Raw genomic sequence first — 22,357 nt, 5'->3', positions numbered from 1 at the left:
TAAAGCCCTTAAAAACACCTAATATAAGGGTTAGGTGTTATTTTCAGAAAAAAAAAAGTGAAAAGAAGCTTTTCCTACAACCTAATCTAGATGTCAGAAACCCAGATCTAGAGAGTAAAGAGGGTAACAGTATGAAACTAGTAAGGGGAAGGAAAGTTAGCAGTGAGTTGAGTACTGAGACTTGCTGGTGGAAGAACACTGTGGTCTCACAAGACATAACAGGCCAGAGGTGTCACAACTACTTTCTTCTACCTAATCTTTTCATTGTAGGTTAAGGCCTTGAGATAGCAGTGCTAGCATCTAAACCTTTGTCCCAGGTAGGAACAGTATCCTCCAGATCCCCAGAGGCCAGGTCCTGGGGCATCTCAAATAGTACTGTTTTGTGGTCTAGATTTCTGGAGCTCTGAAAAAAAGCAAAAAACAAACAGAAATAGTTAGATCCAAATAAAAGATTAAGATTTCATCCTTAAGGCAAACTCTTTAGAATTTTTATTTAGAGGAGAATTAGGGGGATCCATTTTGCTGTTCATCATGCCCCCTCTCAAATTTCAGTGTTTCCGAGTTTATGCCAAACATGTATATTCAGGGGCTAAACTTCTTTGTGTTCAGAACAAGATGTTTTAATTTTAAGGAGCAAAATGATTAATAAGTACAAAAAAGAACTCCCCCCCAAAACCCTTTTTAGACATTGCATTACTTCTTTTTAAAATGTTTTATTGATACCTTCTCTTTTTACATCACAGACATTTCCACACATTCCCTGACTCCTACCACCACACCCCAGAGATAAATACACCCTTCTAACAACAACAATAATAAACAACAGTCTCACAAAATCATCAAAGCCATCTCGATAGGATACGTATATACTGACAAGGCCCATGAGCTGTCTATAAGTTGTCTCTTTCTCTTGCTCTTGCCATCTGACCAGCCCATCTTTTAACTATCACTCATATCTTTGATGACATCTGTATGTAAAGGAGGCTTTTGTTATCCTTTTTTGAGTTTAGTCTCTCAGGGTCCATGGCCATGATGATATCTAGTTTCCAGGTGTTAGATAATAATGCCCAGAAAAGCTCTAAAGATCCTAGATAGTAATTTCTAGAATCATAGTGGTAGACAGCCCTACTGCACCAACATAATGTGATATTTACTATGCCTGCACCGAATGACAATATTGCTAAAGCTAACCTGTTGTAAAGGCAAGCAAAGTGGGATTTTTTTTTGCTGTTTTTTTTTTCTTTAAGAGTTAAGTTTCTATAACACATTAAGTGTTTAATATAAGGTTAATTTAATTAAATGCTGACCTCCAAGCTTCTCAGCACTAAGGCAATCGAGTGCCTTTGATTGAGTCTTGCCTTTGATAGAATCAAGTATCTTTGATTGAAAACAGTATATATTACTTGAAAGGAGAGGTGTGGGGAGAGAGAGAGAAGCAGAGCTGGGGGTAAAGAAAGAAGCAGAGCTGAGAGAGAGAAGAGAACCTGAACGGGCTAGGGGAACTGTCTTGTGGGGAAGCCTAACAGAAAGAATGTTTGTGATGCTAGCACTCTTGTCTATTGGTCTGTATTAATTTCTCAGACAGAAGTCCTGTCAGTGTGTGTTAATTTCTCAGACAGAAGTCCTGAAATCCTGTCTATTGGTGTGTGTTAATCTCTCAGACAGAAGTCCTGTCTATTGGTGTGTGTTAATTTCTCAGACAGAAGCCCTGTCTGTTAGTCTTTATGAGTGAATTGAGATAATGGTGCTCGTAATGTATATAAATATTGTTGTAGCCCTGTTGAGCTTTGCTTTCCCAGAAACAGAAACTTTGGACAGGAGCCCTTGGAGCCTGCTATCAGGCAGGAGCAGGAAGAACTTGGAGTGGAACAGTCCCGGTGAGCTGAGACAAGGAGCAGGAACAGAGAGCTGCCTGTGTGTGAAGCCAGGCAAGAGCTAAGAGCAGTCAGCCCATGGAGGAGGAACCATGGGGTTTGGAAGTCAGCCTCGAGTCAAGATAAAAGAGAACTTTACTTGGACATTCTGTATTGACTGAGGAGGTTGTAACTTGCTGTGGTTCAAAGGTGGATGGTGTTTGTATTTTCTGCTACCCCTTAAGGATGGTGTATTGTGTTAGGGGAAACCCTGGCCTGGGACACCCTGCTTGTGTAAACAAGTATTTTGTGGAATGCTACTGAATGATATGTTTTGCTGAAGGATGTTGCTATGACTTATGGTTTAGTTTATTGAACAATGATATATGCTGTGTGGGTATTCTGAGAAATGCTATAAGGTATACTGAATGATATGTTTTATTTAAGACTATGTGGCCACCTTACTAATAAGTTACTATGTTATGTTGTCATGAACGTTATGCTTTAGTTCCCTGAACAATGTTTAGTTCTGAATGAATAGAGAGTTCATTATACTATGTGATTAGACCCTTAAAGTTATTCACAGCAGCAGTCCTCAGGTGTGTCACCATGATTGGCTTTACACCTGTGAGCTTAATTTTGGTAAGATGCCTTCTTTGTTTGTTGCTCTATAAAGCAAGTGCGCACTGGTCAGTGAGTGGAGAAACCATGGAGAATCCACAGGGGAACCCATTTGGGACTTGGGTAATGCATAGAGGATGCATGTACCTGCCTCAACCAGGCCCCATTGAGGATTGAGGGGACTTAGGGGAGTGCACACATTGTGCCTGTTTCCATTAACCCCAACAATATGTAGGGGCAGTTGCCCCTCTTTCTTCTCAGCCCCTGTGAGAAGGGTGATTAGGGAATGCTCTAGGAGCTGGTGTTCCCATTATCAGCAACTTCCCCTTGAGAAGACTAGACTAGAATAGAGTAAGATTGTTAACCTCTCCAAAGCTGTATTCCTGTCCTTTCTGTCTGACCAGATCAAGAGTGAGCCCAAGGAGCCCAAGGCTGGAGTCCAAAAACTCCAGTGCCTCCTGTGTGTTATCTGTGAAACAACATCCTATACACATTTTCTCCAAAGTAGGTTCTTTGCCATCTGTTGTGGTCTAATTATACTCAATATATGCTTAAGGGGATTTGTTCTTTAAAACTTGGATTCAGACAAAAGACTGCACCCAAGGACCTACATGTGGCCTTGAGGCTACAGGTTCCCTACCCTTGATTCTAGTACATTTCCCTCACTTTGTAGGAGACGATATTGAGGACCAGACAGAGAAGCTGACACAAGTACTAAGTATCAGCACTAGAATTTGTATCTGTGTCCTGTAACTTCAAATCCAATGTTCTTGCCAATATGCCATTGTCCCCCTTATCTCATCCATTCCAATCTAATCCAAGAAACGTTTGTGAAGAGCCTATTAGGTGCTAAAGGTACAAAAGGAAAACAGAAATACTTGACGTTGAGTTTTAATTGTATTGATTGATTTAATAACAGATTATTAGAGCTAAAAAATATTTGGAGATCAGGTAGTCCAAATTCATTTTGGTAATGATAATAGCCCATATTTCTATGGTTCTTCAAGGATTATTCAATTCAATTGAGCACAATAAACATTTATTCACTATCACATGCAAAATGCTGGGAATGTTTTGTGAGCTCCTTGAGAGCAAGTACCAGCTTTTGCCTTTCTTTGTATTCCCAACATGTGAGCAATGATCACAAAGACAAAAGAGAATTATCCCTCTTCTCTAGGAGCTCACATTCTTTTCAAGGGAAGGGGAGGGGATACTATACAAACTTTTAAGGGGGATAATGAATGACCCTCCTGATCACCACCACCACCACCACCCATTGACAAATAAATAAGTATTAGATAATTTGAGCAGGGAGAAAGTACTAGTATTGGGAAGGAAAGAGATAAAGCTTCAGGAAGGAAGTGGCATCTAAGTGGCATTTTTGAAAGAAGAGAAGGAGTCAAAAAGGCAGAAGTGAAAAAGGGAGTGTACTATAGGCAGGGAGAATGTCTTTTACTTATGCAGGAGAGGCAGGAGATAGAATGTTAAGTTCAAGGAATGGCTTCTAATCCAGTTTGACTGGAACTTAGACTATATGAACAAGATTTGTAATAAAATTGGAAAGGTAAATTGGAACCAGTGGAAGGCTTTAACTATAAAACTATAGCTCATGAGCCCCCATCAATATTCCATCTTTAACAGTCAGCTCAGCCAGCAGACATAATCAATTTAAAACAAAAGCATTTATCGAGGTGACAATGGTAACTATGTCCAAAACTGTGCATACCCATTGACCTAACAATACAAGTTGCAGTTTCCTGGTATGTTGTGGGGGTTGTCTCAAAGAATGAGTCAGACCACGTCTAATCCAAGTATAGGTATTTATTGAGCATTGATGCCTCTCAGAAAAGGGGCTAGGTTCCAAGAGGAACCAGCAACTTCAGTGAAAGCAAGATTGATTTTTTATAGGGTAAAGATACAATTACATAACAGAAATTATTCTGAATCTTAAAAAGAAAGGAGGGATTTGTTAAGGGATTAGGTAATAGGGAAGGGTTTGTTAAGGAATTAGGTAATAGGCAAGGGGTCCTAGCCTCAGTGGAATGGCTCATGCAGTTACCCACAATGTCATTTTTCTAGAGCACAAACCCATACAGGAAAACCCATTGGGGTGGGGCTTGTATGTATGATAATGATATTATAATAAGCCTCTCTACATTATAAGTTCACCAAAAGGACAGCTTTTGCTACTACTGCACAAGTGCTTGCCTAAGGAAAGTCCCTTCTGTTTTTGGGGGATCCACATCCTGCTTGGGCATCCTAGTGGTGCTGCTTTCTGATTGGCTGGCTGTTGTGGTTCTGGCTGAGATTAGATGGATGTAGTAGTGCTTGAGTACATGGACACACCTGTTCAAATATGTGAACTGGATCTAGGGGCAGTGGCTAGCTAGGGGCAGTGGTTTTATTGAGTCTGGGGGTCTGTGGTGTGGTTAAAGTCAGATTATGTGGTTAAATCAGGATATACCTGCTGTTCAGTGGGGCCCATAAGGAAGTTAGAATACTGGGGCTGCAGGAAGTTTTATTAGGATTCTATCACCACTACTAGGTCTATATCCCAAAGAGATCAAAGAAAAAGGAAAAGGGCCTATATGTGTAAAAATATTTATAGCAGGTCTTTTGATGGTAGCAAAGAATTAGAAATCAAGGGGATGCTCATCGATTGGGGAATGGCTGAAGGAGTTGTGGCATTTGATTGTTTTGGAGGACTATTATGCTCTGGAAAAATGACAAGGAGGAGGATGTTATGAGAAAACATAGCAAAACTTCTATGAACTATGCAAAGTGAAGAAAAACCAGGAGATCATTGTGCACAGTAACAGCAATATTATAATGATGATCAACTGTGAAAGACTTGGCTACTCTGATCAATACAATAATCCGTGACAATTCCAAAGGACTCATGATGGAAAAATGTTATCCACCTCCAGAGAGAGAACTGATGAACTCTGAGTGAAGACTGAAGTATAATTTTCTCACTTCCTTGTTTTTCTTGCTTTGAAATATGACTACTCTGGGAAAATGTTTCGCATGATTTCACATGTATAATTGATATATTCTTGCTTTCTCAGTGAGTGTGGAAAGAGTTGGGAGAAAGAGAATTTGGAACTCAAAATTTAAAAAGAAAAGAATGTTAAAAAAATAATAAACTTAAAATGTTAAGAATGAAATTAAAAGCCAAAAAACAAAGATATGCCAAACCCTAAGTGTCAACTCTAGAACCCTGGAGAATTAGTAGCTGCCCTGGTGGTAGGTAGGGACAACCTGCCTGCAGTATAAATAGGTTGTGTGTGTGGTGTGTCCTTTCCAGAAGAGGACCATGACATCAGGAAGATGATGCCATGACTTGCAAGTGAATTGGATTTTAGTGAGGGAAGGCTGTGCAAAGTTACCATTCTCACTTTTTCCTCCAGAGCCATCTGGCTCCAGTGGCCAGATATAGATCAGGACAACTGGAGATGGCCTAGCAGTATAAATAGGTATTTAAAGAGTTTATACTATATTAGCACATAGTAGGGGCTTAATATAGGTTTATAGACTGAATGATTATCTCTTTACAAAAGCAGAGAATATATTCCCGGATCCTCAGAAGTTTTCAGGGCTGATTAGAATTCTTCAAAATCAAGGAAAACCAAAATACTAATTACTGTTATTATGAATTTTACTGCTTTTTTGTGGCCAGCAAACTAGCTCTGTGTCAATAACACAGAGGGCATATCTGCATTTTACTTCCTGCTCCTTAGACCAGTATTTAAGTTTTAAAGTAAGAAATTTGAAAGCATATGCTTCTATAACTCATATCTCCAATATCGACTGACATTTCTATAATGCTCTAAGGTTTACCTTTAAAGCACTTATCCTCATCATTTCCCTGGAGATAACCTTTTGAATGGTTATTTTTTAATAGTCCCAGATCTTCCCTTCAATTTTGGTGGATCTGTGTCTCTCTGCATGGTGTAATAGATAGAATGCTAGATTTGGAGCCAGGAAGATCTGAATTCAAATCTTATCTCACACACTTACCAGCTGTGTGACCCTGGCACTTAATTCTTCTCAATTTCAGGTTCTTCATTTGTAAAGTGGAGATAATAATAGTACCTACCTCACATAGATGTTGCAAGAAGCAAATGCGATAATGTATGTGAAGAATTTAACAAACCCTAAAATGCTAGATGGGTGTTAGCTATTATAATTATATTATTATTATGGAATTCACAGAACTAGACACCAGGTTTGAGATGTTATTCTAGCCTTCATATTATTTACAATTTTAAAATATCTTTTTTATTAATATAAACTTAGGGAACATAGTCATTTCTTTATTCAAAGAATAGAAAAAGGATTGTATAGGACATTATGAATCTCTATTACACATAGCTTGGTTGGCTTTTTTTAAGTGTATAGCAAATTTAATCCTGTAATTCCAACACAACACTAGCTGTCTTTGTTTCCTGAATTTCCTTCTGATCTCTTTTATTTTTTGTTTCATTAATGGTGTTTTCTTTTCTTCTTCTTTCTTTCTTTTTTTTCTATCTCTATTATTACTCTTTTCTACTCCCCTCCTCCATTTTACAGAGGAGGAAAATGAGACCTGGAATTCTTGTCCAAGGTCACACAGAAGAGTAGGCATAGCAAGGTATAGCAAGGACTGGAACCCAGACCCTATGCTGTCAAGTCCAGCCCTTTCCTTATTACCCCTTGCGGTTTTGTTTTTCACTCCAAACATTGAAGAACCAGGATATAGCCACACAGTAGGGCCCTGCTAAATTTTTCTTTCTCAATTAGACAGATGGATGGGAAGCAATGGATTTAACATTATACTAAACAAGTCTCTGAAAGCCAGCCTTTCCAAATAGCTATGCATGGAGTTGTCCAACCTCATTCTCCTTTTACTCCATGCTCCTCAAATAACTAGCTACGTGCCTCTGGGAAAGTCAATTCCACACTCTGGATCTCATTTTTCTCCTCTATTAAAAAAAATTCTCTAGAATGAAGACCTCTTCAATTTTAGACCTGCTGCTGAAATTCATAAATGTATTTATATCCAAACCAAAACTGGGACAAGGAAATAAAAGCAATAGGTCTTTGGTGTTCTTGAAAATATAGGACTAAGACCAGCTTCTGCGATAAGAACTATTTCAGCTGGGAAAACTGGAAAATAGTATGGCAGAAATTGGGCATAGACCAATATCTTGTTCCATATACCAAAATAAAGTCAAAATGGGTTCACAATTTAGACATAAAGGCTGATACTATAAGCAATTTGGTAGAGAAGGGAATATTTTACCTGTCAGACTTATGGAGAAGGGAAGAGTTTATGACTAAACAAGAGATAGAAAGCATTACAAAATGCAAAATGGATAATTTTGATTACAATAAATTGAAAAGTTATTGTACAAACAAAGCCAATGCAACCAAGATTAGGAGGGAAGCAGAAAACTGGGAAAGAATTTTTACAACCAGTGTCTCTGACAAAGGCCTCATCTCTAAAATATACAGGGAACTGAGTCAAATTTATAAGAATACAAGTCATTCCTCAATTGACAAATGGTCAAAGGGTACGAACAGGCAGTTTTCAGAGGAAGAAACTAAAGATATCTTTAGTCATATGAAAAAATGCTCTAAATCTCTATTGATTAGAGAAATGCAAATCAAAACAACACTTAGGTACCATATCTCTCCTGTCAAATTGGCTATTTTGTCAAAACAAGGAAATGATAAATGCTGGAGAAGATGTGGGAAAATTGGAACACTACTGCATTGTTGGTAGAGCTGTTAACTGATCCAACCATTCTGGAGAGCGATTTGGAACTATGCCCAAAGGGCTATAAAAATATGCATACCCTTCTACCCAGCAATAACACTTCTAGGGCTATATCCCAAAGAGATTATACAAGGGGGAAAAGGACCCATACGTACAAAAATATTTATAGCAGTTCTTTTTGTGGTGGCAAAGAATTGTAAATCAAGGCGATGCCCATTAATTGGGGAATGGCTAAACAAATTGTGGTATATAAATGTAATGGCATACTATTGTGGTATAAGAAATGAGGAACAGATGGACTTCATAAGAACCTGGAGAAATGTATATGATCTGATGATGAGTGAAGAGAGCAGAACCAGGAGAACATTGTACACAACCACAGACACATTGCTTCTGTGATGACTAACTTTGATAGACTTGACTCTTCTCAACAATGCAAGGTTGTAAGACAGCTCCAAAAGACTCATGATGGAAAAGGTTATCCACATCCAAAGAAAGAATTATGGAGTCTGAATGCAGATTGAAGCAAACTATTTGCTCGCTCTCTCTTTTTTTTCAAATTTAATTTTATTTGATTTGAAGAAAAAAGAAAGAAAATATAGGACTTCAGATTTAGGACATCTTACCAGGTTAGGTTCTGTATTCTGTGAGGGAGGGTGAGCTCACTCAATAAATATTTATTGAATGGAATGAAATTGGGGATGGTGGGTACTGTAGGACGAAGGACAGTAACCCTGGGACTTTGTTCTAAGGGGAAAGGCTTATTGGGATTTTAAAAAAAAAAGTATTCCCAGAATCCTACTCTGTAGAAGGAGCAGTAGAGTTTTAATCAGGGGCCCTAAGAGGCCTACATTTAATAGCTAAAGCAAATGTGAGTAATCACCTTCCCCTCATTTGCCCTCAGTCTTCTCTGTAAGGTGGGGATAATAATAATACTTGCTAGAAAAACTACTGAAATAGCCAATCTCAGAGTCAAGAAACCTTGGGTTCAAATTTGGCTGCTGACACATACTTTGTGTCCCTTGCAAGTCATTTAACCTCTAAGTGTTCTAGGCAACTTTCTAAGACTATGCATGTTGTTGTTGTCATTCAGACATCTCTGACTTTTTGTGACCCCATTTGAGATTTTCTTGGCAAAGATACTGAAGTGGTTTGCCATTTCCTTCTTCAGCTCATTTTATAGAGGAGGAAACTGAGGCAAACAGGGTTAAGTGAATTGCCAAGGGTCACAGCTAGGAAGTATCTGAGGTCAAATTTGAACCCAGGTCCTACCCGACTCCAGGCCCAGGCCTCTATCCACTGTGCCACCTAGCTGCCCCTTATAAGCTGCATAGAAGGTGCCAACCTGGCCCCTATACCCTCCATCAATGCAATCCCCGTTCAATCTTTAATCCTAATACTTTCACTACGTACCTCATAGGACTGTTATGAAGAAAGTCTTTGCAAATGGTAAAATGCTATATACAACTGACTTGTTAACATTATTGTGCTTCTCTATGAATATATTTTTGGTTGTGAAGTGAAATGCCTAACTTAAAAAGCAGCTTCTTCTCATATCAAATCTCTAAGAGCACCAAGAGCTGAAAAAGGAATCAAATCTCTTTTCTGGTAATTGCATTTGGTTCATTTAGACAACTACATCATGTGTTCTGCAGAATAATTTCAGAGTTTATTTTTTATCCAGTTAACTTCCAATTTCCCCAGGAATGCAATATTAAATTTCCCATGATTCTTATTTAGGTGGCTCTCTCTGGGTTTTTATGCTTGCCAGATGTGAAGGAACTACAATTAGGACTAGATGCAACATAATTCCTCTTCATATAATGTATAATGTAAATCAGCTTGGCATTGCCTGAGTCTCTGAGACAGAGGTGAATTCTTTCATCTTAAGTACATCGGATGGCCTCTGAATTATGATTCTTGAAGTTAAACATTTTGTCTTGATCTCACCACCCACAAGAGAACCCAAAGAAATATGGGTATAGTAGAAAACATTAAAGAGGCACAGAAATTATTCCCCCTTTGGAGACATTGATATTAATCAGCATCACTACTTCCATTAGTCATGAACCAGGGATGTAGATAATCAGTCAATAGACATTTACTAAGAGACTTCTGTGTTCTAAGCATTTTGTCAGATACAAAGACAAAAGCAAAACAGTCCCTTCCCTCAGGGAGCTTACGTTGTACTGAAGGAAAATAATATTCTCATATTTTATATAAATTTATAAAAACACTTCCAAAGCAGCTACAAGGAAATGTTGGAAGGAAAGGCACTGGCAGTCAAGAAACAAAGAAAGGCCTCATGCAAAAAGTAGTAAGATGAGTCTTTAAAGAAATCTGGGATTCTGAGAGGTGGCTAGGAGCAGGGAGATCATTCTGAGCAAGGGTGACAACCTGAGCAGAGGAATGAAGGCAGGAGCATCATGGTGAGGAAGAGCGTAGGTCATTCTGGCTGAACCACAGAATACATGGAATATACATGGAGGGAGTTATATGTAATAATACTGGAAAGGCATCCACAGGACTTAGACCAGTATCTGACACATAATAGGTAATTCACAAATGCTTGTTGAATTCAATTGAGCACTTTACTTATTCTATCACACTGCTTTAAAAAAAAAAAGAACAAAGGAAAAAGGAAAATACTTAATCCAAAGGAATGAATCTTTAATTAGAAAATTAGAATTAATCTCTAATTAGGGAGTAGAGCAAGGAAGCAGGGTTCCAGTTTCCCTTAAATCTCATCAGATAGGCCCTAAAACTAAGGATATTGTTTATAAAAATGTATATTCTACATTGTATTAAGAAATCCTCTCCCTGACTTCAAATATGGCCTGGGACACTTACTATATATGTGACCCTGGGCAAGTCACTCAACCCTGTTTGCCTTAGTTCCTCATCTGTAAAATGAGCTGAAGAAGGAAGTGCTCAACCACCTCAGTATCTTAGATGCCAAGAAAATCCTAAATAGGGTCACAAGGAGTTGGACATGACTGAACAACAATAACAAAGCCTACCTATCCAATCCCATTTCCCAAGTCAACTAGCAGAGTATTCCCTAGTCTGCATCCCCAGAGGGGCCTGTATCCTCAGGCTTTTCACACATACCTTTGCTTCATATGGTTCCCCTAGCCTGAAATTCCCTCCTCCTTTCTTTATATCTCTCCACATACTTTGCATACTTTAAAGTCCAGGGCAACTCCCTCCTCTCCATGAAGATTTACTCAGATCCCTCCGATCCACAACAGTCTCTGATACTGCTGATCTCCTGCTATACTTAGAGTCTGAACTCTACTACTTAACTCTTAAAAAAATCACAGAATACTCTGTTTTTCTGTGGGTTAGTGGAGTCACCCACCTTCAACGGAAGCAGTTTGTGGGTTGTTTTCCCACAGTGCCTATCACAGAGTAATTGCTGATTCCAATATAGTTATTATGATAGGGCTTTGTTGAAGAAATAAAAGAAAATTTTGGTGTCTTGAGGCCTTCATTTTGGTAACTGCTCCAGTTAGCTTAATTACACTTAGAAAGGTAAGAAGTTGAATCCACCTGCCTTCTTAGTCGGTCCAGTTCACTAACCCTTTCAAATCCTTGACACATTTAATGTTAAAGATCTGAAATACAATCATAGGTTATACCGTGCAGTCTGTCCCATTGGAGTAATTTTTAAAATTAAACATGGTAAGATTATCATACCACAATACTTTTGGGAAGAATACAATATTATCTAGAATTATTGGCAGAGAATTTTTTAATGGCAAGTTTTTAGGCTTTTTAAAGATAATTGGGAAAAGGTTGGAATAGTAAATATTTAGGCAGAGATAATTTATTTCAATAAATCTTTCAAAAGCCTTACATTGCAGTGCCATTTAGTAATTGTTTGGAAATTTTTGTGAATGTTGTTGTTTTGCTGAGAGAATAGTTCTTTGTTTTTACTGTTAAAATAATAAAAATTGAATTATTTAAAAATCATGTCTAAATAAATAATTTCTTCTTTGTCTCAGAAATTTTTTAAAGTAATATTGGTTTGTTTTTCTTCTGGAATTAGATTATTTCTCATGGTGAGCAATTGTCCCTGGAAAAGAGATGAGAAGGCATATCTCTTGGTAAATTGGGGGAGGGACTACAGGTTTAGAATATTACGTAGAGACAGAAGTGGTCGCTCTTTTGAATTGGTTTTATCTGGATTTCTTTGTCATAAGCATGGGCCCATTAGGAATAGCAAGAGGGGAACATCTAGAAATGACCATAATAAAAAGCAACCAACAAAGTTTATTATTAAAAAAATTGCTAGGGGCAGCTAGGTGGCACAGTGAGTAGAGCACTGGTCCTGGAGTCAGCAGGACCTCAGTTCAAACCCGGCCTTGACACACCTACTAGCTGTGTGACCTTGGGCAAGTCACTTAACCCCAATTGCCCTGCCTTCCCCCTCCAAAAAAAAAAACCCAACAAATCCACATATAAACTCTGTGCTGATTACACTCGGGAATGTGCTTGAATTGTGTAAAAAAAATCCTCAAAAAAGAAAAAAAATGAATTGTTAGATCACTTTTCTCAGTTTTGAACATCCCAGAGCCACAACTAAGAATTCCAGCATGTGGGGCAAATTCAGTTAAACCGGATAAAGTATGGTAGTAGAAATATCCACTCCTGCAGGTGATTGAGGTTGTTTTTGTTGTTCCTCCAGGAAGGTTACATATTGACTTTCAAGTGAATTGGATTTGAGGCAGAGCTGTGCAGTCATCAGGCTCCCTCTCTTCCTACAGTCATTAGAGTCCAGTGGCAAAACATAGGTTAGGCTAAGTGGTGATGGCCCCAGAGGCAGTGGGAGCAGTGGGTTGAGGTAGATTGAATACAGAAATCATAGAAGTTGAGGAGGATGAAGGACAGAGAATCCAGGTGTAAAGTGTTAGGGTGAGGAATTGTAAGCCAGGTATTGGGACTTACTAGGGAAGGACAGTGACCTGAAGGTTTATAGATTATCAGTAACAAAGCTCTAGACAGGATGGAATTAACTCTAAAGGAGTGCTGCAGAAGGATGATGACAGAGAGAAGCTGTGGAAATGGCAATGTTAGAGAGGGTACCAAGAAGAGAGATATCCTAACGAGGAAGTTAGGTTTCCAGGAACACCAGAAGATGGAAAGAATGTTAGAAGGCTGGAGAGAATTTCATTAGTAATAGAGAATTACAAAGAGTTCAGGCAGTTTTCAGTTACAAGTGAGGAAGGCAGAGAATAGGGACTGGAGAAAGCTAATGCTTATCTTACTTCCTTGTGTGTTGTATGTGGAGAGCTGAGCAGTGGGCAGGATGCATTTTCTTCACTGCTCTTTCTCCCACCTGCTGATACCTTGATGATCCCAGATGTCTTACACGGTGCAGATGCCCAAGACATGAGGCACAATGGTGGTGGACCACTCTGATAGGATGTATTCCAGGAAAGGGTTCTAACAACTCTTTGAGGTAGCAACTTGATGGACAGGAAAAGGACCCCCCACCTCCCTGCCTCACATCAGTAACTGGGCCAAAGCCCTAGACAACACTGCTACTTCTGTGTCCAGAGAATACTAACATCCTAAAAACACTTGGAAAGCCAGTAATGTTAAAGATCTTAGATTTTCAGGGTGGAGAAAAAAGCCAGAAAACAATCTTCAAAATGTATTTAATTCTTCGTAAGTTAAAAGTTCATGCCTGGATCAATTTGTTTTTACCACTCTCAGTCGGTTTTTTTTGTTTTTGTTTTTGCAAGTAAGTCAGTGTGAAATCTCAATTGTTCTTATAGACCCCTCAAAGGAGAAGTCCAGGCCCAGGTTTCTTTTAATGTTCTTGTTCAAATTATGGTCCCAAAATACTCATTACCTACAAGGACAACATTTTTGACTGAATGTCAACCAAGCATTTCTTGCCATATTCTTGAAGCATGGTGTCTGGGTCACCTGGTTGGATTCTTGCTTATTGTCCAACACTGCCACTTGCTGGTCATCTCTTTTAGTGCTTTCTGCTATGACAAATACTAACAGGGCACTAGTGGATTTCTACGTAGAGCTGAAGGTTTGAGTGCAACGTGTTATACAGTTAACAAAAATGAGGATGGATGCATATCAGGTGTGTTGGAGTGTGTCGATTGTGAAAAGTAAACTGCCCTGAGAGATCATGGAACAAACTTTTCATAACATATTGATGCAATCAATCAAACATGCCAGTGTTATTTTTATCAAGGACTTGGTTGAAGGCAACAAAGGTAACAAAAATCTGGGAGCAATATTGAGTTCAGTGGATCATTAAACCAGAATATGTAAACACACACAAAAAACTTCAATAGGTTTGAAGTATAGGCTATTTTATGTTTTTGGAGGCAATGGGGCTAAGTGACTTGCAAATGTTGGAGAGATTTGAACTCAGGTCCTCCCAACTCCAGGGCTGGTGCTCTAACCACTTTGCCACCTAGCTGCCTCCACATAAACCAATTTAAAAAAATCCATATCCATTATTTCATTTGAGTATAAACCCATTAACTCAGTGGGACATATTTGTTATTACAACCTTTCTTTGTACATTCAACTGCATAGCCTCCTGTCTCATTGTGTCTATGCCTGAAAGTCACTAATTTTTGACTTCAAAATTTAGCTCAAGCATTACCACCTTCTTTTCTATCTCCAACTTGTTCAAGGCAGTAATTGCTTCATTTTTGCTTTTTAGCCTCATCCTCTAGTACAGTCCCTACAACATTAAGAAATGCTTGCTTGATACATTTATATCACCGCTCCCTTTCTACCTTCCCAAAGGGGATCTTCTTTTACAATTCCGTTCCCCCACACACCCCATCCACCAGCTCAGAACCATAAAACAGTAAGTGGATAAGTAGATAATAGGTTGCTGCCATTAGAGAGAAACCATTAACCATGAAAGCTATATATTATCATATCAGAGTTAACAGCCAGACAGGCTGGCACCCACCCAGCTGTGGTTTTCTTTCCTCTTCATTAGCATTTTTATTGCCTTCTTTCCATAAATTTTAGGGTTTCAACCCAAGGGTAAATAAGTCTGGGCTATACCAGGTTCTGTTTCCTGAAGTTAATTGAGTGTTTATACCAATGGCAGAATTAGGACCATTGGTTGGAAGTTACAATAAGGCAGTTTTCAGTTACAAGTCAGGAAGGATTTTCTAACATTGGGACCAGACTGACTAGAATGAGCTGCCTGTAAGGGGTTTAGTAAGGTCCTTATTGCTAGAGGGGGTTAAACTTGAGTAAAAACAGAGTACAAAGGACAACCTTAGATGCTGAGATACAAAGATTACAGAGGACGTAGTCCCTGGCCCAATAGGAATTGTACTCTATCAAAGTTATAGCCATAATTCATAGTATTGCATGATAGCTTTGTGAGTGGTAAGTTTCACCAACTAGGGAGATGAAAGGCTTCCTGGAAGAGGTGGCATTTGAGTTGGTTTTTTAAAGTTTAGGGATATTGGGTGGAAGAGGAAGATAAAGGATGTGGGCCACTGGCTGCTCAGCTTGAATAGACTAAGGGATTAGCACATTAAGAGGAAGAGTATGGCTCTGGAACTAGAAGAACTGAATTCAAATTTAGATCCTGTCATTTAGTACTGTGTGATTTTGCTCCAGTTGCTAACCAAGTATTTGGCCTCAGCCCAGGTCCCTATCTCTTCTCCCCTCACCTTATAATAAGGGACATCAAGAAATTTGGGGAATCAGAGGATTTTTCCTCCCTCTTTCCCCTATTAGTTCTAGAACAGGTATAGATTATTTCAAGATGCTCTCATATCCCAATTCTCAGACTTCTTTCAAAGCAGACATCCCTGTTTCCCTTTAAATTATCTTGGACTTGCCATTAATATCTAAAGATCTGTATCAGGAGCCAAGGACCAGATCCAAGGAGCTTATGCAGAACTGCTTCACTATACCTCAAAAGAAAATCTCTAGGACTCCAGCAAAAGAAGTCCAGACACTGAGTTACCCTTGCCTAAAGTGAGCTCTATGGTGGAACCCACTTCCCCCTGAAAAAATACTTATTGTAATACCTGTGGTGTCACAAGACTTTTGAGATGTTTATACCAACTCTGCGTACTACACCATTTTGGCTAATTATCTCTGTAAAAACTAATTGTCTGGTTACCTAACAAATCAACTACAATGATAGCAGGAGGCACACAGGGTTCTTGAGTGATAGTATTAGAAACCTCTTAATAGTTCAGGTAAAGCTTAGAACCCAGAATGCTCATAGTAGCCACACTTAGGGGAGACCATTTCTTAAGTTTTTACTGAATACCAAGGAGCATGTTAAGATCAAGCTATACATACGCATACAATACATTTTATGTTGGATATTGCACCAACTGCTTCAATTAATATAGAGGCTTGTGTTTGGCTTTCATAGCCTTTGAAAACCCAGAGCTGCTGGGGTTTAAGAGTTCTTTAGTGGAGCTCTGATGAGAAAGATACCAGTCATTAAATAAGAACAAGTATTTGACTTTGACATCCAGAATCTATAAGAAACTTACACGAGCAACCAATATCCAGAATTTAAAAAGTAAAAAAGCATATTTTACAAAAAAAAGGAAAAACAAATTTTAAATGTAAATTTTTCAACATTATTGATCAGAATATCACTGAATGCCCATTTTGCACCTCTTCCCAAAGTCCCTCCTTAATGCTGATTTTTTTCTACCTTTGTCAAATCCTTAAGATTTTTCTTAGATGGAAAAAAAGAGGTGGTATTTGTTTCATAAAATAAAAATGGCACTGCATGGAAGGGTCAGGAGAGCCATAAACCAGACATTCTGAATTAATGAAAAAACATTTATTGAATTCCTACTAAGCTCAGTATTGGGGATGGATGACAACCATGGAAAGACAGTCTATGGTCAAGTTCACAGTTTGGCAGGGGGTGGGGGAGGAGACAACATATTATTAGAGAGTTCAATTGCTGGGTAAATGAAAAGACTTTTAAAAGTTCTAATTCCTAAAAGTCGCAAGAATGCACCAGAGGGGCAGATTGCATGGCCCAGACAGGCATCTTTAGATAGCAGTCTGGATTAGCTTATAGGTAGTTTAGGGTAAGAGCTGAGCACATCAGAGTTCAGTTGGATCTGACAGAGATGAGGAATCTGCCTTTCTTTTATTAGTAGTACATGTGAATAATTTCTATAATTGTTTAGAGTATGTTTATAATAATTTCTACTCTAATTAGTAGTAAATGTGAACAATTTCTATAATTGTTTATAGCATGTTTATAGTATAAAATATAGTATTTTGTTCATATTATTGAAGAAAAATTAAAATAGCACATAGCTAAACAGATAGTCATGGAAGACAGCTACAACACAAGAGGGGGAGAAGGGTAAAGAGATTGATTTGGAGATTATATTGCAGGACTAAAGAGAGTAACACTTTAAATTTCACCCTCTGCAAAGTATTAATTGAGTCTTCTCACTTCTTTCTAGTTGCTTCTCTGGCTAATCTTTTAGCTTCAGTATTGCCTTCAACTTTCGAACTGGCAGGTACATACTTCTGTTGAAACAAAAGAAAAAATGTTGAAATTTAATTTCAACTCTTCCTGTAGTTTTGAGGGAAAACTTCAAACACTAATTACTAGGTTTAAGCAGAGTTAGCATTCGCAAACGATATTATAGAAATGATTCGAATCCATCTCAATCTCCTGAAAGGGAATGAATGACTTTATACTAATAATATGGTTCTCTTTTATAATACCAACTATGAAATTTTTTTAAACACTTAAAATCATGCTTCTGGGGTCCTTCTCCCTCCTTCTGGTATGCCTTTTAAAAAGCTTCCTCCTTGACCATTCAAAAAGAACAGGTGAAAACTGTGAATTGCATAGGTTCTGCCTGGAGTTTCAGGATGGAAGTAGGCAGTGTTATATCCATTTTATAGATGAGGCTATATTACTTACATTGGGAAGTGCCAACCAATTACTTATTAGTGCCTGGGTTTTTTTAATGGTTGGTTTAATTCTTAAACCATTCATTCCCCATTTTTTTTTACACTGCAAGATTCAGTGATTTCCTGACAAAAATGCATTTTGTGTTGAAAGCTTTTCAGTATCCCGAGTTACAGGCAACTTTAAAAACCAGATTCCAACATTACATTTTGAACTTTGATTTCTAGATGCCTTTGTTACCTTGGGTTATTGCAGTTAGAAAAGAGAACTCCCAATAAAAACGAAATGTCCTCACCCACTCAACCTTCATGTCCTGAGTCATAGTATCCAGCTTAGAGAATTGGTCTTTGTGGACTACTTCTTTATTTTTACTTGTTTTCCAGTCATTTTCTTTCCAATTGTGAATCCATTCATTCATGCCTGTGTAATTTAAAAATACCTTTCCTTAATAATTTTTCTTTTACTAATCAAGCTTCCATAACTTTAAAAAAAAATTCCCCCAGAGACTCCATAATTAAAGGAAAAATACTATCCATGTTGCTTTAATTAGAACAGATTATGGATGTTATATCTGATTGCATTTACCCCAACCAATGTCTAAAAACTCATAAAAAATTATGACCTTTTTATTCCATAAATTATCTTTAAAAAATCCACAGAACTCCTTGTATATCATTTCATATAGATAGAAGGTATGTGTGTTCCACATGCGAACTGTTTCTCCTATTATCAATGGTAAACTAATCTCTATCTCAGTAAATATTAATCTTATTTAGGAGTACTTGGGTTTTCTCAGAACAAAAGATCAATATATGGATTAAAGATTCATGGGTTGTAGGCAGTATAGGGCGGGGGAGGGAGGAAGCATCTTTTTCATCTATGTAGATCATATCTCCTTTATGCTTTCATACAAAGTCTTTTTGAGACTTGCCATGGTGAAAAATTCTACTGCCTTGAAGCTCCTACAAATTTAGCTAGACCAAAGATCATCACGAAAGTTGTAAGGTTAAATATAGAAGCTTTTCTAGACAATAGGATCTAGTAAAAAGCATGCTCACTTTTCAAGTCAAGGCCTTTAAGAAACCAGGGTTCTCTCTATCTCCAATAAGAACACATTGACTGGTAGTTCAAATTCAGTTTTCACTGTGTGCAACAGAAGAGGCAGAAATATTCTCTCCATTTAAAGGATAGCAACACCATGTCACTGGTTAACTACAGGAGAAAACTGGGACAGATAGAACATAGAATTCTATTGCTTGGTTAAATTTTAACTTTTCAATATTTGTCGTTTTATCATCATTGGCTCACTCCTTCATCAATACAGACCCTTTAAGAGCCTTAATCCTGTGTAGTTCTTACCTATTTTCCAAAAAAATTCTCCATAGAAGATCCATTGACCACATCATGTGTGTTGTTTCCCTCACCTTTAACCCTTGGGAGATTTATCAACCATACAACATCACTGAGAAAATATTTGTGCTAATGGGCTTTTTGTCCATCCATCAACTGTCATCTGTCATCCATCCCCCCACCCAGGAACTTGGAACACAAATGCACTGCACAATTTCCCAAACAAATATAGTCCTATACAGCATAAGCAGTGTAATACATACAGGGGCAGAAGTAATGATTTTGGAAGACCTCAGTTTGACCCCAAATAGAAGTGACTTCAATATCCAACAGCTTTGGTCAGTGTTAGAAACAGCTACAGAGCCCAGGACTTCTGACTACCCAAAGGAAATATTAAAGTTATCTAAACTAGATCCTTCTGTTCACCTTAGACTTTAGATCTCTTGAGGATGAGCTTATCTATTTTGCTAGGCTTCTGGTCAGAAGTGAACTTGTCTCTGTTCTGAAAATACCATGCATGTCCCCCGCAAAAATAGTACAAATCTTACCTTTGATGACAAGATGATTATCTGTGTACACAGTGAGTCTGTCCTTATTTTGGGCCTTTGCTTGCTCGATCGCTTTGGTAGCTGCCTTGAAAAAATATTTAGATGCTAAGGCATGGGATTTCTCAATTTTCATCATTCTAGTGTTAAGTAAAAAGGAATTATGAATGCATACTCTTGAGTGTAGAGGTTCTCAGGCACAGCCCACTAACTCTCTGACCTTAGGTTGTGAAACCATCAATTCTTTCTTTCTTCTGCTTCTCTATCTGTCAGATAGGGATAATACTTAGACAACTTACACCACATGACTGTTGTGAAGATTATGAATAGGAAGAAGTGACACAGGTGGAAATCAGAAGGGACAGGTAATAGTAGTCCAACTCTGATAATAAGAACACATTTTCAATATTCAAGCAATGTCAGCTAACTGGATGGAACCAGCCTCTAATATGGAAAACAGGGTGTCTCCTAATATACTGACAGCAATGAAAGTGTGAGGAAGGAAATGGCAGGCAGACGAGGTGCTCCAGGGTCAGGGTTTTGGGGTCCCATTTTAATAGGCCTTTGGTGGTACTGTTAGAATACTCTTTATCAAAGCCACTTTAGGGTTAGTTCATTAATATTTCAATTTCATCTCAAAGTTATCAGTACCACTTTAGGGATCCATAATTTACATAGTTTTGTGATAGGCTGTTAGGGGGCCTTGCCTTGGGGCCTAGCTGGCTTCTCCTAATTTAGCTAATATAGCAGTGTCAAGATGTGGCCTTGGTTAGTTTACAGCTTGCCAATGGCTTCTACGTTCCCATAATTTCGGAGGCTGTTTTGCAACCTAATTCTATGTTTCTCTTTACAATCTTATTTCTATACTACTATTTATGTACTTACTTAAGTAATGGAGTGTTGAGGGGAACCATAATAAGATACAATTTTGACAAAAGCTTATATACTATCAGAGGGAAGATAAATATAGGAAACATTAAGATAATTTTGGAAGGAGGTACCAATTTTGGAGTTATCTCATCCCCTTCAATGGGATAAGAAATGGAAGGATATCGTCATTGGGAGGTTGCATGCTTGCTAAAGCTTTTTCTGTTTCTCTGGTAAGTGAGCAAGAAGAGTTCTTAAAATATTTGTTCTTATTCCTGGTGCCTTTCCCAGTTCCCTAGATGTAAAATGCTTCAGTTCAGTAAGGGCAAACAGATTTATGAATAAATGTCAGCTAGGTGGCACAGTTGCTAGTGCTGGACTTGAAATTAGGAAGAGTTCAAATCCTACCTCAAAGACACTTAAGTTTCGTGTGACCCTGAGCAACTGCTAATCTCTCAAACTTCACTTTCCTCATTTGTAAAGTGGGGATAATAACATGTGTGTCCCATAGTTGCTGAGGGGATCAAATGAGACAATATATAAATGCTAGCTATTAAAAGAACATCTTCCCAAGCCAAGTTTCTTCAGGGTCTTGCCCTGGACACTCCATGAAAAAATAATCCTGTAAAATAGGTGCTTCAACAACTGTCACTTTTAGAAATGGAATAAACTGAGGCTTAAGGGATCATAGTGCTATTAACCTCGGTGAAAGAATTTTGAAATTAGTTCTCCTTACACCTAACTTAAGTACTGTTAGACCTCACAGTCCCTTTGTAACTAAATTATCAATAGAAATGAATGAAAACCTAAAATGACCAATTCCAGAATGATTTTTTTTCTCCTAAAGATCAAGGCCCATAACTTACTTCCAATGATGCTCTTTGGTTTGTCTGTCGTCCAGAATGTGTACTACTTATGTTTCTGTGAAAAAAAACAAAACCCCAAAAGAAATATGAAATACAATATATTTCTGGCTAGATGGAACATTTTGGAGTTTAGAAGGTTAATATAATTGAATGTTGCTTTCATATTCTTAAAGTAAGCCTTGCTAGGAATCATCCATTCAGTGAAACAAAGGATACTGTCAACCTGAATTCAAGAGAATACAGCCAATATAGCAAAATGGAGGTCTTTAATAGGGGCAAGTGAGCTCCATCTCAGGGTGCTACACAGCAAGTCCTGGAGTTCAGAAGGAGGGGGCTGGGAATAGAGTTTATATAGAGTACTAAACTAAGGTAGAGAGATTGCCCAAGCAGCAGGTTCAGTTGTTTTGCATAACAAGCAAAAGTTTAGGGATCACTGGAATGCTGAGTTTGAGATTAGGCTGGCACAGACCTTGAGACATTTACAAAACAGTCAGGGGATTCAAGTGACAAAGTCTGGTCAGCCCCAGGCAATTCATGGGGAGGGGGTAGAAATGGGGACAAGGTGAGGTTCA

The 22,357-nt window shown here is 38.2% G+C and overlaps 1 protein-coding gene across 2 annotated transcripts in view; it reads right to left on the bottom strand.

Moving 5' to 3' along the window:
• Positions 1–17,041: 17,041 nt before the first annotated feature.
• Positions 17,042–22,357, bottom strand: part of LOC118843261 (ribonuclease H1-like) — a 28,851-nt gene continuing 23,535 nt past the window's right edge. For both annotated transcript variants that reach the window (XM_036750800.1, XM_036750798.1), the window contains exons 4-7: positions 21,786–21,840; positions 20,056–20,140; positions 18,453–18,577; positions 17,042–17,766 (exon numbers count right to left, since the gene is read on the bottom strand). In XM_036750800.1, the coding sequence (XP_036606695.1) occupies positions 17,686–17,766; positions 18,453–18,577; positions 20,056–20,140; positions 21,786–21,840 (346 nt within the window). In that variant the 3' untranslated portion in view covers positions 17,042–17,685. The remainder of the gene's footprint in view (positions 17,767–18,452; positions 18,578–20,055; positions 20,141–21,785; positions 21,841–22,357) is intronic.

The sequence above is a fragment of the Trichosurus vulpecula genome, chromosome 3, assembly GCF_011100635.1.
Source record: "Trichosurus vulpecula isolate mTriVul1 chromosome 3, mTriVul1.pri, whole genome shotgun sequence".
Lineage (NCBI taxonomy): Eukaryota > Metazoa > Chordata > Mammalia > Diprotodontia > Phalangeridae > Trichosurus > Trichosurus vulpecula.
This window is presented reverse-complemented; position numbering and strand designations above follow the sequence as displayed.